The sequence below is a fragment of the Sorex araneus genome, chromosome 8, assembly GCF_027595985.1.
Source record: "Sorex araneus isolate mSorAra2 chromosome 8, mSorAra2.pri, whole genome shotgun sequence".
In the NCBI taxonomy this organism is placed as follows: domain Eukaryota; kingdom Metazoa; phylum Chordata; class Mammalia; order Eulipotyphla; family Soricidae; genus Sorex; species Sorex araneus.
The window spans coordinates 29945802-29961576 of NC_073309.1; the positions used below are offsets into that span (position 1 = coordinate 29945802).

General features: G+C 50.3%; 1 protein-coding gene across 1 annotated transcript in view; it reads right to left on the reverse strand.

Moving 5' to 3' along the window:
- The window catches only part of HEATR3 (HEAT repeat containing 3), a 40305-nt gene extending 25558 nt beyond the window's left edge, over positions 1-14747 (reverse strand). Inside the window, exons 1-5 of the mRNA XM_004600967.2 lie at positions 14522-14747; positions 14249-14421; positions 10178-10265; positions 6806-6918; positions 3388-3497 (exon numbers count right to left, since the gene is read on the reverse strand). Of these exons, the coding sequence (XP_004601024.2) occupies positions 3388-3497; positions 6806-6918; positions 10178-10265; positions 14249-14421; positions 14522-14659 (622 nt within the window). The 5' untranslated portion in view covers positions 14660-14747. The remainder of the gene's footprint in view (positions 1-3387; positions 3498-6805; positions 6919-10177; positions 10266-14248; positions 14422-14521) is intronic.
- Positions 14748-15775: the final 1028 nt, after the last annotated feature.

Here is a 15775-nt window from a genome sequence, read left to right on the forward strand (position 1 = left end):
TACAGGTTCAAACCCAGAGTCCCACAAAGACCGAGCAGGACCCCGGGAACTCTGCTGTCCTCAACCCCTGGGGCCACAAGCCTCACGCAGGATGTGAACCTTTCCACCTAAAGAAGCCTAAGGGGCCGGGAGCCCAGGGAGCACTGCAAACACCGTGACCCAGGAGCCGGGAGCGTGTGCCTGAACAAAGAATGATACCCTGGCAGGCAGGCGTGCGAGCACAACTAAAGGAGAACAAACCTCAGTGAGCATCACAGGAGGGAAAAAAAGGCAAGCATGGCAGCCAGGCACGGGTAGAAAAGGCAGAGGCGGGGGGCTGGAGCGATGGCACAGCGGGTAGGGCGTTTGCCTTGCACTCGGCCGACCTGGGTTCGAATCCTAGCATCCCATATGGTCCCCTGAGCACCGCCAGGAGTAATTCCTGAATATAGAACCAGGAGTGACCCCTGTGCATCACTGGGTGTGACGCAAAAAGCAAAAAAAAAAAAAAAAAAAAAGAAAAGAAAAGGCAGAGGCAAACGGGCTGGAGCAGGGCTCTGGCGGGGAAGGTGTTTGCTATACTGCATGCAGCCGACCTGGGTGAAATCCCAGACACCATTCACAGGCCCCTAAGCTCTGTAAGGAGTGATTCCCGAGCATAGAGCTGGGAGGAAGCCCTGGGCACCACAGCCTTAGGAAGCCCCAATCCAAAAATAAGAACAAAGATTTTAAAAACTCAGTGCAAGTTACTTTCCTACAATTCAGTCTTAGAAGTTCATGGATGTTGGGGCCGGAGTGATAGTATAGAGGGGAGTGGGTTTGCCTTGCACACGGCCAACCCAGGCTTGGTCCCTGCATCCCACATGGTCCCCTGAGCACCACCAGGAGTGATTCCTGAGTGTACAGCAAGGACTAACCCCTGAACACTGCTGGGTGCGGCCCAAAACCAAATACAAGGGGCTGGAACGATAGTTCAGCGGGTAGGGCATTTGCCTTGCACACGGCCGACCTGGGTTCGATTCCCAGCATCCCGTATGGTCCCCCGAGCACTGCCAGGAGTAATTCCTGAGTGCAAAGCCAGGAGTAACCCTTGTGCATCGCCAGGTGACTCAAAAAGACAAAGAAAAAAAATTAAAATTAAAATAATTTTTTTAAAGTTCATTAAAAAAAAAAACCACTAAAAAATTAAGGCTACAATAAAACCAAGGGCACAAAAACAAGGGAAATTCTTCTTTTTAGCGTTATGGACCAAGGGGTTGGAGAGATTGCCCACTAGGCAATATATTTGCTTTGCCTGACCAAGGTTCAATCCCCTGCACCCCCTGTGTTTCCCCTAGCCCTGCCAGGAGTGATGCCTGAGTGCAGTGCAGGGAGGAAGCCCTGACACAGCTGGATGTGGCCTCCAAAACCAAAAAAAAAAATTGCTGTGGAGGGGCTGGAGAGATAGCACAGTGGGAAGGGCGTTTGCCTTGCATGCAGTCAACCTGGGTTCAATTCCCAGCATCCCATATGGTCCCCTAAGAACCACCAGGGGTGAACCCTGAGTGCAGAGCCAGGAGTAACCCCTGAGCATCGCTGGGTGTGACCCAAAAAGAAAAAAAAAATGCGGTGGAACAGGGGCTGGAGAGACAGCACAGCGGTGAGGCACTGGCCCTGGGGTTTGCCTTGCTGGCGCAGGTTTCATCCCTGGCATCAGCTGCACGTGGTCTCCGAGTACCACCACGGTCATCCCTGAGCACAGAACTAGGAGCAGTCCCTGAGCACTTCTAGGGGTGTCCCTCCAACATACACAGGAAAAAAAAGTGTCCCTTGGGGAACCAGAGAGATGGTTCAACAGGCTTGCTCCATCCTTGGCACTGCACCGTTAGAAGCAAACCCCTGAACACCAGAGCTGAACACCAGAGTTGAGAGAAGCCCCTGATGACCACCAAGTGTGGCCAAAACCGGCCCCCCAAAATAGTACTCATAGGGTAACATTGTTGCAACTATGTTACCCAAAATACAGGGATTAAAAGAGAAACAAAAGTATCTATTAGGGTGCCAGAGCAATTCTATAGCTCCAAGTCATTTGCCTTGCCCACCTGGATTTGATTTGATCCCTGGCACATCCCACATGGTCCCCTGGGCACCTGCAGGAGTCAGGAACGATCCCCTTGTGCAGAGCCAGGAACAAGGCCCGCCCCACCAAAAAAAAAAAAAAAAAGCAGTAACTGAAAGAACAGCTGGATGTCTGCCTTAATAATGGAAATAAGAGAAATATTCTTGGGATGGAGAGAAGTCCAAGGGCTTAGGTGCATGCACCAGCTGCCAGTCTCAGCACTGAGCTGGGCCCAAGCATCCCCCGACAGCAATGCTAAGGGGGAGGGGGAGGGGGAGAGACCAACCGACAGACATACAGTAGACAGACAGACAGACAGACAGACACCACAGCTAGGCACCAGGCCTTACTTCCCCCGTCCCATGGCAGAGAAACAAGGAAGGTCTAGGTGAAATTTGTGCAATTTCAAACACTTAACGACTCTTAAAAAGGGTGTTTGAACATTGTTTAACTGAGACTTAAACCTGAAAGCTTTGTAACTTTCCACATGGTGATTCAATAAAAGAATAAATTAAAAAAAAGAAAGAAAGAAAGAAAAGGCACTGGTGGACCAGAGAGATAATACAGCGGGTAGGGTGCTTGCCTGGACCGCAGCCGACCCAGGGTTCGATCCCCAACACCCACATCGTCACCCGAGCCCACCAGAAGTGATCCCCAAGCAGAGCCAAGAGTAAGCCTTGAGCACCACCAGGTGTGGCCTCCAAAACAAAGCAACAACAAGAAAAGCACAGGTTATAGGAACAAGAAGACAAAGGTTCAGTTGGGCAGAGGGTGGGACAGGTGCTTTTTGGTTTGTCGAGGTCACACCTGCGGTGCTCGGGGGCTACTTCCGGCAGTGCTCTGGGGGTTCTGTAGTACTAGGGATTGAGTCTGGGGCTCCTATGTGCAAAGTCTGTGCTGTCCCCACGCCCAGGGGTGTCAGGTTTGTGTTCATGCGTGGGCTAATAAGGATCTTTAAATAAGTCTAGATTCTACTTAAGTTTGGCTCACGGGCTTGACGGTTATGGGGTACTGTTCTCAGCAAGTGGCAGGTGAAAGCTTCAAGAATTAATCAAGGATCTAAGAACATAATATGCTACAAACTACAGAAGCTCACACAATCCTACTCTCCTTTGCAGTGAGGAACAGGAAAACCAAACAAGCATGGAAAGTATTAACTACAGACTTTACAAGATCCAAACCACACAGAACGCCTCAGATATACATTAAAATATAATTAAAGAGTTCTAGGAAATAAGCATCTATGTCTGAATAAAATATTTTTAATAAGGCCACACATACTTCAAAAATCATCACCTTTCTTCACTTACCTACTGAAATAGCCAGGTCAACATTGGTGGAAAACCTACTTAAACACTTTAATACAATCTCCAAACACCCTTCTTTGTTGAACATAGACACTGCTCTACTACTGCATTCACTAAATTGAAGGGGGGAAAAAAAAGTTTTACTATTCACATTTTAACATTGAGAAATCAACCACAGTAATTAATAAAAATTTACATGCGACTTTATAGAAGAACCAAAGGCTTGCAGCCAAATACCCACCCCCTTTATAGATAAACCAATGCCCACTCAAATTCACTGGACCTTTTTTCCCCAAAAATTTCCCTTCTGTAATTTTTTTTCTTTCTTTCTTTTTTTTTTTTTTAAAAATCACAGTAGCACCTTTAAGCCAATCTCTACCATTTTGTTACCTGCCAATTTCCACTGATTAGCACTGGGACACATCTCAGACATCATTTATTTCAATTTTCCCTTCTACAGATGAAGTGACTGAGATCCCAGAGCCAAAGAGCACATATTTTGTCAGCCCAAGAATCAGGCTCAGTTCCTAAACTGCTTGGGTCCAGTTCACTGTCCTAACATGCCACAGCAATTAATTAAAAGATAAAAGACCAACAGGTTATTGCATTAAAAAGCAAAAATTTTACAGAAAGTAAAATGAAATCTTATTCATTCTTAGACTACTATAATTTCAAAAGCAGAATTCATACTCTGCAACAAAAAAATTCCTAAAATAATTTTTAAATGTACACTTTTAATTTAAAAATCTGTATCTTTAATTAAAAAACAGAACAACGTATCAATATCAATGTTATCAATAAGCATACATGCTAAGAAAGTTAATTATAATTTTATCCACGTTTCCAGAGAAAAATAGTCTTCCGTCTACACCACAAACTCAGACACATTAACAGCTAATGGTGCTGATTAAAGCATTAATTGCATCCTTGTTAGCTAAAACTATTTTTGACCTCCCTACTTACTGTAATTCTACTACAAGTACATCCTAAAAAAGCACACAGTATATTCAGGAAAATGAATTACACATGTGTTCAAATGAAACACCGATACACATATGTATTTTTAAAATTACTGGAGACAGACCACACCTTGCATGCAAGAGTTTCAGGGGTGATCCCTGGCACTGCTGGGAACAACTTCCAACCACTGAGCTGGGAGTAGTCCCGGAGCACTGCCGGGTATGGGCCAAAAACAAACAAGACACATTTGAAATAAAAGATGTAATGTCTAACAATCTAAAATATAAACTATGTAACAAATGTTAGGAGGCACAATATCAGGCAATGACAGGGCTCAGAGCAATTAGAAAGGGAAGATCATTTCTTAAGTATATTCAGGTTACTACCAATTAAAATAATAAATTGGGGGAGGAGCTGGAGTGAGAGGACAGTGGGCAGGGCACTGGCCTTGCACTCGGCCAACCAGGGTTCAATCCCCGGCATCCCACAGGATCCCCCGAGCACCACCAGGAATGATCCCAGTGTGCTGAGCCAGGAGTAAGCCCTGAGCATCACCTCAGGAGTGGTCCAAGAGCCAAACAGAAAAGAAAAATTTTTTTGAGGTGAGGGTGAAACCCAGGACCTCATATATATGCTCTACCACTAAGCTACACCCTAGGCCCTAGCAAAAAAAAAAAAAAAATTAATTCCAAAGTCCAATATTTTATGTAAGTTAAACTTATCTATTGCAGAGAAAAAAACAACATCTACCAGCTTGCTCAAATGTCATTTTCTCAAATCTGTCCTCTCCAATTTCCCAGTGGAATGCTTCCACGGGTACGAAACGGAGTCACAAGCAGGTGGGGAGTCTGGGCTGGCAGCTTCCAGCACCCAAATTAACCTTGAATTCTAATACATGTCTGTGCTTTCCGGTTGGAGGTTATTATTTATTCACTGCAACTAAAAATAAGACATGATAGCATAACATAATCTTGCTAGAAATGTGGGTATTTTGACAGGATAAAAAACATATAATGGGGCTGGAGCAATAGTACAGCGGGAAAGGCATTTGTTGAACCCGGGTTCAATCTGACATCCCATATGGTCCCCTGAGCATCACCAGGAATGATTCCTGAGCATCGCCGGGTGTGACCCAAAAAGCAAAAATAAATACATAAATATATATGCATATATTTATTCACATATATATATACACACATATATATTCCAGTCACGGAATGGACCATGACCTCCTTCCTACTAAGTGAGACAGGAGGACAAACACAGGATGATCTGACTTATCTGTGGTAAATACAACAGCTGGAGGGGGAAATGGAAAGCAGTAAGTGGGGGATGCCTAGATCACCCTTGACCCAAGAGTACAGGGAGGAGGACAGAGAAGGAAAAAAAGCGAGGGAGGAAGATGAGAAAGGGAAGGGAAGGGGACACAGGGGCCGGGCCTTCAGTCAGACCAACAGCGTGGGGAGTCACAGGAGCTAAGGGGCCTCTGGAGGTTTCCGGTCCCTTGTCAAAGGGAACCGGCCAGGCAGGAAAGAAGAGCAGGACCCTGCAGTCCTGCTCCTTCCCGGCGCACCAAAGCAGCCATGGCGAGAGCCTGGCTGGGTTTACAACCGCTGCAGGGCCTGCAGGTTCTACACCACGCAGAACAGAGGGTATAGAGGGCTCTCCTGGCATGCGGCCGACACGGGTTCAATCCCCGGCATCCCACAGGGTCTCAAAAGCCTCTCCGGGAGTGATCCCTGAACTCCCTGAACGCAGGGCCAGGAGTAAGCCTTGAGCACTGCCACGTGGACCACCGCTACTGGGAACAGAGAGAGATAGGACAGCGGATAGGCCTCTTGCCTTGCACGCAGCCGGCCAGGATCTGACCCCTCGTGATACCTGTGATCCTTCAAACTCTGCCAGGGGCGATCCCTTAGCACAGAGCCAGGAGGAAGCCCTGAGCACTGCTGGGTGTGGATCAAAAAAAAAAAAAAAAAGAAAGAAGAAAAAAGAGGGGCTGAAGCAATAGCACAGCGGGTAGGGCATTTGCTTTGCACATGGTCGACCCTGGTTCGATTCCCAGCATTCCATATGGTCCCCTGAGCACCTCCAGGAGTAATTCCTAACTGCAGAGCCAGGACTAACCCCTGAGCATCGCTGGGTGTGACCCAAAAAAGCAAAAAAGAAAAAGAAAAAAAAAAAGAACCACAAACAAAGGGGACACAGAGCACAGGGGTGCAGAGGGCACTAGTGACCAGCAAGTCTCTTATACTTGGTCAGCAACAATTAACTGAGGAGACGCAAAGTAAAGCAAAAAAGATGAAGGGAGGCTGTGAGAAAAAAGGCGGAGGAAGACAGGTTGATTTGGGGTCACTTCTCCCACCACGCAGTAACCCCAAGGGGCCACATCCACCCAGAGCAGACCTGTCCGCAGCTGGAGGGAAACAGCAGCGGGCAGCAGGTCTGGCGGGCACCTCACCATATATTCCACAGCACGTTCACCGCCTCGTTGGCTATGGCCTCAACAGAATTTCTGTTCTGATCTTTTTTTTCCGGTGGAGAGATCTCATTTGCATCCAGTCCGGCACTACACTGTAATCAAATATCTTGATTAGTACCCTGGTGTCATTAAACAAAAAAAGAAAAACTAAACATCAGGACTAAACATCAGGACTAAAACTAAACATCAGGGAGTCGTTAAACAAAAAAAAAAATACCTAAACATCAGGAACAATCTGATCATGGAGGACAAGTCAATCAAATTCACAAAAGCAGTTTAATCCCAACAATCCCAGTCTGTTTTGGTAATAAAGGCAAGAAAGTTACATAAAGCCAACTTACAAGCTGAATAGAAAGCATTACATATTTCAAATGAAAAGCATAAAGTCAGCGCAAAGTATTTTATCCAATGTGGTATAGATGGGAAAGACCAACAGGGGGGAAAGAAAAAGGTGACATACAATGAGCTGTGTCTACACCCTTCAAAGCTGTGGTCAAGGAACTGACTATTCCAAGCTTTTTACATCCATCACTGAATCCTCACGACAATCTGCCAAACAGCTGAAATCTTATTCCCGATCTCTCCCTACAAACAGAAGACTGAAGTGTAGGAAAATGCTAAAAGAATAGTCTACTAGTAGATATACCATGTCTTCATACTCCATTCATCTAGTAGTATACGGCATCTTCATAATCCATCGTTGGACACCTAGTAACTCGAATATGAAATTACCCGTACCTGAGTTACTGTGCTAAATGCAGCAGTGAATAGTGGTGTGCACGCATGTACTTATAAAAGAATGTTTTCATATTCTGGGAGTAGACATTAAAAGAGTAGAACTGCTGGGTCCTATGGCAGGAGAGAACACTCCACACTGTTTTCCACAGGGGTTAATGCAAACATTCCCACACATAATGGAATACCACGCAGCTGGAAGGAACGGTAACATCAGGCAATTTGCTGCAACCTGGTTGGGACTGGAAGACATCATGATGAGTGAAGTAAGGCAGGACAATCGCAGGATGATCTCACTGTGGACGAGGATATGCAGTGTAATAAAGGGGGAGGGTTGGGGGGAGTGCCGAGGAGATCACCCTTGATCCAGGAGTACAGGGAGGAAAAGGGCAGAGAAGGAAAGAAATCAAGGGAGGAAGATGAGAAAAGGAAGTAATGGGGAAACAGAGGCGGGGGCTTTCAGTTGGACCAGTGGTGTGGAGAGGGGCACAACGCGTTTCCAAAGCACAGACCCAACAACACTGCAAACACGCAATCCACACTACAACCACCAGCCTTTTTTTTTTTTAATTTTTAAGATTTTGAAGAACTGTGACCAATAGCTGAATTTTAGGCATACAGTATTTCAACACCAATCCCAGCACCAGTGTCAGCTTCCCTCCACCAGTAGAATGTTCTCCCCCCACCCCTCCACCCCACACCCGCCCCCCCCCCCCCCCATGTCACCTTGACAGGTACATTACAAAGTTCAACCACTGAACTTGGAAATGTGCCCATCAAGGAGGCAGGTGGGGAGGGAGGGGAGGGAGGGGAGGGAGCCTGGGGGAACACACTGGTGGAAGCAAGTTGACACTGGTGGTGGGGTTGATGCTGAAACACTGTATATTTAAAACTCAACCATCAGTAACTTTGTAATTCATGGTTCTAGTCTAGCAGACTCCGATATGGGGGCGGGAGGGATAGGGGGGCGAGTTCTGGTCCAGACCCTCTGGCTGCAGGCAGAACTCGTGCTGTGGTCTCTAGGACAGGACTTCTCCATCTTGGCACGATGGGCGCCCCGGGCCAAATGATGCATTGTTGCGGGGGCGGTCACGTCCTCTGTAGAATGTATAGCACATTCTTGTCCGCTGCCCACCACATGCCGATAATAACTGTGACAGTCAGAAACGGCTCCAGACACCGCCTGAACACCCTCAGTGGGGCAGATCACCCCCAGCTGAGAAGCGCGGCTCGGAATAGAAGCCCGACGCCTCTCACTAAAACGGGAAATTCTTTAAGAGTGGAAACCACCCAGCAGAGAGAAGAGGAGGGCCACCGAGACAGCTCCAAGGGCTGGAGCACTGGCTGCGGACGCAGAAGTCGGATCCCCTGCACCAGATGGTCTCCCGGTGCCCGGAGCACCCGGCCCCTCCAGGAGCCACACCCTGAGCACAGAGCCAGGAGCATCCGAGGCACTGCCAGATGCGGAACAAGAGCAAAATCCAAACGGAATAGCTGATCATAGGCATGCCAGAGAGAGAACGCCTAACCCCTAAAGCACATCTGTCAAAAAGATCGGCAAGGTAGAAAATTTGACAACTGGGACCAGAGAGACAGTCCAGGGGTTGAGGCACTTGCCCAGCTGACCTCAGTTGATTCCCGGCACCTCATATGGTCCCCTGAGCACTGTCCGAGTGAACCTGAGCCTTGCCAGGTGTGGACCAGAAACAAACACAAACAAACAAACAAACAAACAAGTAAGGCAGGCTGGAGAGATAGCACAGCAGGTAAGGCGTTTGTTTGCCTTGCAGATAGCCAACTAGGGTTTGATCCCCCAGCACACATATAGTCCCCTGGGCCTGCCAGTAATAATCCCTGAGCACAGCCAGGTGGGACCCCAAAAGCAAATTTAAAAAAAAAAAAAGAGAGAGAGAGAGAGAGAGAGAGAGAGAACTTCATTTAATTTTCATGGCTAATTCCTCTTGTCTGGTCTCAGCTTCCTCATCTGTAAAATGGGGATAATACCTGCTGAATGAAAGGGCTGTAAGTAGTCAGTGAAATAACTCATAAACACAAAGTGTATCTGTAGGCACACAAATAAGCAACCAACGGTAGCACTAATTTTATCACGTAAAGCATAAATGTGAAGAAGCCAGCCGAGGGCCAGAGAGAGACCTCATCAGACTGGCGCTCACACTCTGGCACACGGAGGCCCTGGTTCCATCCCGGGTACTGCAGGGTCCCCTGCGCACTGCCAGGAGCGACTGCCTAGCACAGAGCCAGAAGCGACCTGGCACACCATCAATGTGGCCCCCGACGAAGAGTTGGTCTAGAGTTTAACAAAGATCCGAAGATCCGTTAAAGCAACCAACCAACAGGTGTTCGTTTTTGGGCCACCGCAGGGGTCAAACCAGCATCTTCCACAGGCTGAGCTCTCCCTGCAGACCCTCCAGTGACCATTTAATTAAAGGTAGGAGGGACGAACCAATAGAGGCTGTCCTCAATGATGAGAGACCAGCGCTGCTAAGAAAAGAAGGAAAATAGAGAATGTTCTGAGGAAAGGCCAGTAAGCCCAAGCACCCAAACCCAAAAGAACCAACTTCAGCTTTTTGACAGAAAACTTGAAAGCCGGCATACCTCTCTCAGCAGCGCGACCAGAGGAGTCATGATGTCCTTGGTGACCATGTCATCACAGACGTCAAAGCCTCCACACGCGCTGAGATTTCTACACAGACGAGCACAGCGTGTCACTTTCCGCTCACAAGCCACCAGGCACAGTCAGCTCCCAAATCTCTTTAGTTGGGGGGTCGCAGAGGTCGGGTTGGTGCAGGCGATCAAACTTCCCCAGGACGCTTCACACATGAGCATCCTAAGCTCTAACCACTGAGCTCACTCCAGGTCCCCCAGACGTGTTCCTTCCCCCCACCACCCCGGGGTTTGGGCCACACCTGGCAACGCTCAAGGATCACTCCTGGCAGCGCTCAGGGAACCCTGTGGGATGGCAGGGAGCAAACCCAGGTTGGCTGGTGCAAGGCAAGCATCCTACCCTCTGTGCTGTGGCTCCAGCCCTTTCCTATTTTTGTTTTGTTTGGGGGCCACACCCGCCAGTGCTCAGGGATGACTCCTGGCTCTGCACTCAACGATCATTCCTGGCAGAGCTCGGGGACCATGGGGAATGCTGGGGATCAAACCCAGTCGGCGGTGTGCAAGGCAAGTGCCCTACCCACTGCACTATCTCTCTGGCCCCCTCAGTCCCTTTCTATCCATTTTTAAACCCTATCAGATGAAATTGCTGGGATAGCCTCGTTTTTTTGAAGGCCAGTTGGTTGATTTCCAGATGTGCTGATCCTTGTTTTACACGCTGTAAGCAATGAATCTCTGCCATGCAGAAACTTAGTTGTGGAAGTCAGAGGGAGGAGGGCAAACATCACACACTCTCTGTGGGGTACAGAGAACCCAGAGAAAGGGCCAGCGTCAGGGGACTACAATCTCTTGACCCTGGATTACAGACTGAGAGTACCCGTGGGGGGGCGAGGAGCGCATGAGAGGCGGGATGATGAGGTGGGCCGGGAGGACGAGGGGGCCACAGGTCGAGGTCGTGGCGAGGTGAAGGGGAGTAAACATCGAAGCCATAAATACTATGCAAACTACACATTCAAAAAAAAAAAAAGCACTTAGTTCTGGAACTGGATAGTCCAACAGAGAGGGTGCCGGCCTTGCACGCAGTCTGCCTGGGTTCAATCCCCGGCACCCTGAGCCAACCCTGAGCACCACTGGGGGTGGCTCCAAAACCCAAAACCAGCAAGACAAAAAGAACTTGGTTCAGAAAGGGAGGCAGGCGTGTGGCTGTCTACATAAGGGACAGGAGAGTTCTACTCAGGAGAAGAAACCACGGCTTGAGCTCGAGTGACGAGGCCTGCGGGGCCCAGGGCACCTCACAGACACGACTCCACCCAGGGGCCAGCACAGCCCCGAGGGCCACCCGGAGGCAACCCTGGGCACATGACGTCTACTGGGAAGACTCTGCCCACCTTCTGAGAGCACCGCACTGAGGGGCTGAGAGAAATGAGAAGCCGGCGCTGGCCCTTCCCGCAGCCGTGGGGTGAGGTAAAGACTCGGCTGTGGCCTCCTGAGGCAAGCATTCCGCCCGCTCATCTCACACCTGAACTGCCGCCCCCTGGCCCATCTCCACAGGCTCAGGACGGGCCTCCTCCCTGAGAATGAATGTGCTGAAAAACTCGGACGTGTGGGTCGTGTGACTGAAATCTCCTGGCTCTCACAGAGCAGAGAAGGGCGACCTCCCCCATCTCCCTGTCCTCCAGGGAGCCTGGCGGTCACGCCCACGAACTGCCTCTGGCATCAGGTCAGCTCATGAACTGGACAGGATCCAGAGACTCACAGATAAAATCCGGGAAGAGAAAGAGAGCAACATGACGCAGAGATGCCTCAGCACCCCAAAGTCACCATCGTGTTAAAAATTTAACGCCAGCTCTAGCACCCTATTTAAAATTTTAGGATTCCTGGAGCAACAGCCCATGCTCTACCCCATGATGTGCCAAGAGTGGCACAACACATTGGATGGAGTGTAAAGTAGAACGCAACCTATTTCTATCTAAAAAAAAAAAAAAATTATATAGGGGCTGGAGTGATAGCACAGCAGGTAGGACGTTTGCCTTGCACACGGCCAACCCAGGTTTGACTCCCAGCATCCCATAGGGTCCCCTGAGCACCACGAGGAGTAATTCCTGAATGCATGAGCCAGGAGTAACCCCTGAGCATTGCCAGATGTGACCCAAAAAGCAATATATATATATATATACACACATATATATATATATACACATGTAAAATTTTATATATTATCTATATATTAGCACACAAGAGTAACTTGTAACAATGTTAGTAATCACTTATACAAGGGTGTAATGGCAACACTCTTCACACACTTTCCTCTGAGGAAACATTTTTGTATCATTTCCAGTAGATTCATAACAAACAATACAAAGTAACTTATTTAGTACCTGCTTTGGGGGCGGGTTTGGCTGACAGTGGGAAAATTAGAAACAATGGTGATGGGATGGTGTCATGGTATTGGAACTGGTGTTGGAATATTGTAATGTAGCAAATTATTGTGAACAACTTAAATTAATTTAAATTAAAAAGTAACAAACTGTCTCCCATTAGGATCTTCTCTAAACCCCGGTGACACTGTCCCAGAGCTTCCTTTGTCATGACCGTTGCTGATAACTATACGCACGTGTAACTATCTGCCTGCCACCTGCCTGCCTCAGCCAGCCTGCAAGACCTATAATGAAACTTCACCTGCCTCGCTCTGGGCTGCCTGGTGGTGACGGCCTATACTTGTTAAATCAATGACTCCGGCAGCACGAACTTAGCTTCTACTTTTGCTCCCTCTACTGTCCACTCTTTGAACTGCAGCCACAGTAGCCTCTGCAAAGGGGCACGATGGCTTGGCGGGGCTTGGAAGCACCCCTGGACCAGAACCCCCACCTCCCCCCAGGCCCATCTCCAGCTTCAGCTACAACTCCTGTCTACGCCACCCACCCTCTCTGCCTTGAGCTAAGCCGAGCCCTCAACTGTCCCAAATACTTTTCCATGACCTCACTTTCATTGTCTCAGTTCACAAATGTTAGAGAGCTCAGCCCAATTCACAGGCGCTTCCCTTTCAACGTTAGAATGTGTGAAGAGTGCACACGCCAGCTGCTTCTATTTGCGGGGCAGAAGGGCATCTGGCAGGGCAGAGGGGTAGGTGGTCCGGTGGGTAAGGCGCTTGTTTTGCCAAGTGGCTCCATCTCAAGCGCCACAAACGGTCCACTGCTGGAAGGAGTCATCCCTGAGCACAGAGCCAGGAGTAAACCCTGAGTGCTGCCACGTGTGGGTCCCCACCCCCCAAAAGTATCTAGACCGTTTAGTTCAAAACCCCAGAAATGAGTCTAGAAACAGACCATTTCAATGCGATTAAAAATATCTATATAAAAACTGAACTCCTCGCTAGCCGGTTCCTGCGATTTGCCTGTGACGGTCTCCTCTTACCTGCTCAGGGGCAGTTTCCTGTCTGGCCCTCATCAGCGTGGGCTGGGGGGTGGGGGGGGCGGGAGCAAGAATCTTGCTGGTTTGCTCCATCTCCTGCCCCAGAACACCTGGCACCTGCACTGGGGTGAATGCACTGAACCCCAGGACTGGGAGGAATGGGGTGAGCTGGGAGTTTGCTAGCCAGGCGGGCAAAAGAATGCCTGTGACTTGAGTCCCCTGGGGTCTGGGTTCAAATCCCCCTTTCTGCAAACAGCAGGTCGGGCCTGGGCCGAGGAGGGGGTAGGAGGTTTACCAGTTCAAATGCCCTGCAGACGGCAGCCCCAACGTGGGCACACAGGAGGGAGGGTTCCAGGACCCCCCTGCAGATGGCAGCCACACCATGGGTAGACCTGGGGGTTCCGGGTTCAAACCCCCTGCTGATGGCAGCCCCACCCTGGGTAGACCTGGGGATTCCGGGTTCAAACTCCCTGCAGATGGCAGCCCTACCATGGGTAGACCCAGGGGCCCGGGTTCAAATCTCCTGCAGATGGAAACCCCACCATGGGTAGACCCAGGGGTCCCGGTCCAAATGCCCTGCAGAAGGCACCCCCTCCCCCGGGCGGACCCGCGCTCCGGGCCCAGAGCCCCGCAGGCGGCAGCCCGCCCCCCGCTCACCTGAGCGCGCCGGCCGCCGTCTCCCTCACGGCCAGGCTGGGGTCCAGCAGCAGCGGCCCGAGGCGCCGCACCGCGTCCCTCCGCGCGAGCCCGGCCAGCGCGGGCCGCTGCTGCACCAGGCGGGCCAGGCCGGCGCAGGCGCACTCGCGGGCCTCGGCGCTCGGGTGCTGGAGCTGCGGGGCACACAGGGCGGGTGAGTGCGGGTGGGGTGGGCGCGGGCCGGGGGGCGCGGGGGTCGCGGGGTGCGGGGAGGCCCGGCCGCGCCCGCCTCACCTTCTCCAGCAGCTCGGCCGCGGGCCCGTCCTCCTCGTCCTCCTCCTCCGCCTCCGGCCCGCAGCCCGCCGCCGCCTGACAGTCGCCCGTCGGGGAGAACTGCGGGCGCCGGAAGCGCTTCGTCCGGCTCTTGCCCATGGCCGCCGAGACAGGAGGCCAGCGGGAGCGCCGGCCGCGGCTCAGCTGGACCTGCTGAGCGCCCCGGCCCGCATGGAGCTGCACTGCGCAGGCGCGCGGCCGGGAGGAGGGGCGGGGCCCGGGAGCGCGCAGGCGTACAAGGGGCGGGGGGGCGGGGCCGGGCCGCGGGGCGAGGGTATTACCTCATCGGGCCGTGCAGCTGCCAACCGGGGTTCGATCCTGGGCGGCATCCGAGGCACCCCCACCCCCCACCCCCACCCCGTTAAAACTGGTTCCTAAGTGCAGAGCCAGGAGTAACCTTAGGGCATTGTCGGGGTGGGTCCCAAAAACATGAAAAATAAATTAACAAAAATATTTCTATATTAATTCAGTTGGGATTAGTGATACCCAACTTGCAAGGTTATCATGAGTGAAGTAAAACACCTATTGCTAAAACCTAATACCAAGTCTGATGTATAATAGGTGCTCGAAAAATGTTAATGAGGATGAGTGCACTAGTATAGTAAAGACATAGTAAAGGTTTTTGCCTTGCACCCAGCCCACAGGGTTCTGTCTCCCATCCCAAGTATTGTCTCCCCGGGCACAGAATGAGGAGCAAGCCCTGAGATATATATGTGTATATATGTATTATGTGTGTGTGTGTGTGCATGCGGGCAGAGCCTGGCAAGTTACCCGTGGCGTATTTGATATGCCAAAAACAGTAACAATATGCATATTATATATATGAATCATATATATACATGTATATATATGAGTTCATTTTGTGTCTTCAATGCCTGGCACAGCTATCATAGACAAAGCCCCGTCTGCTGATGTCTGAGGCCAGGGAGAGTATAGCAAGTTAGGTGCTTGCCATGCAAGTGGCTGACTGTGGTTCAATTCCATCATCCCATATTGCCAGAAATGATTCCTGAGTGCAGAGCCAGGAGTAAGCCCTGAGCACAGTCGAGCGTGGACAAAATATTTCACTTAATCTGGGTCCAAAGAGATAGCGCAATGGGTAAGGTGATTGCCTGGCCTGGGTTCAATTCCCGGCACTGTAGATGGTCTCCTGAGCACTTCCAAGAGTGACCCCTGAGCACAGTGCCAGGAGGAAGCCCTGAGCACAACCACAAA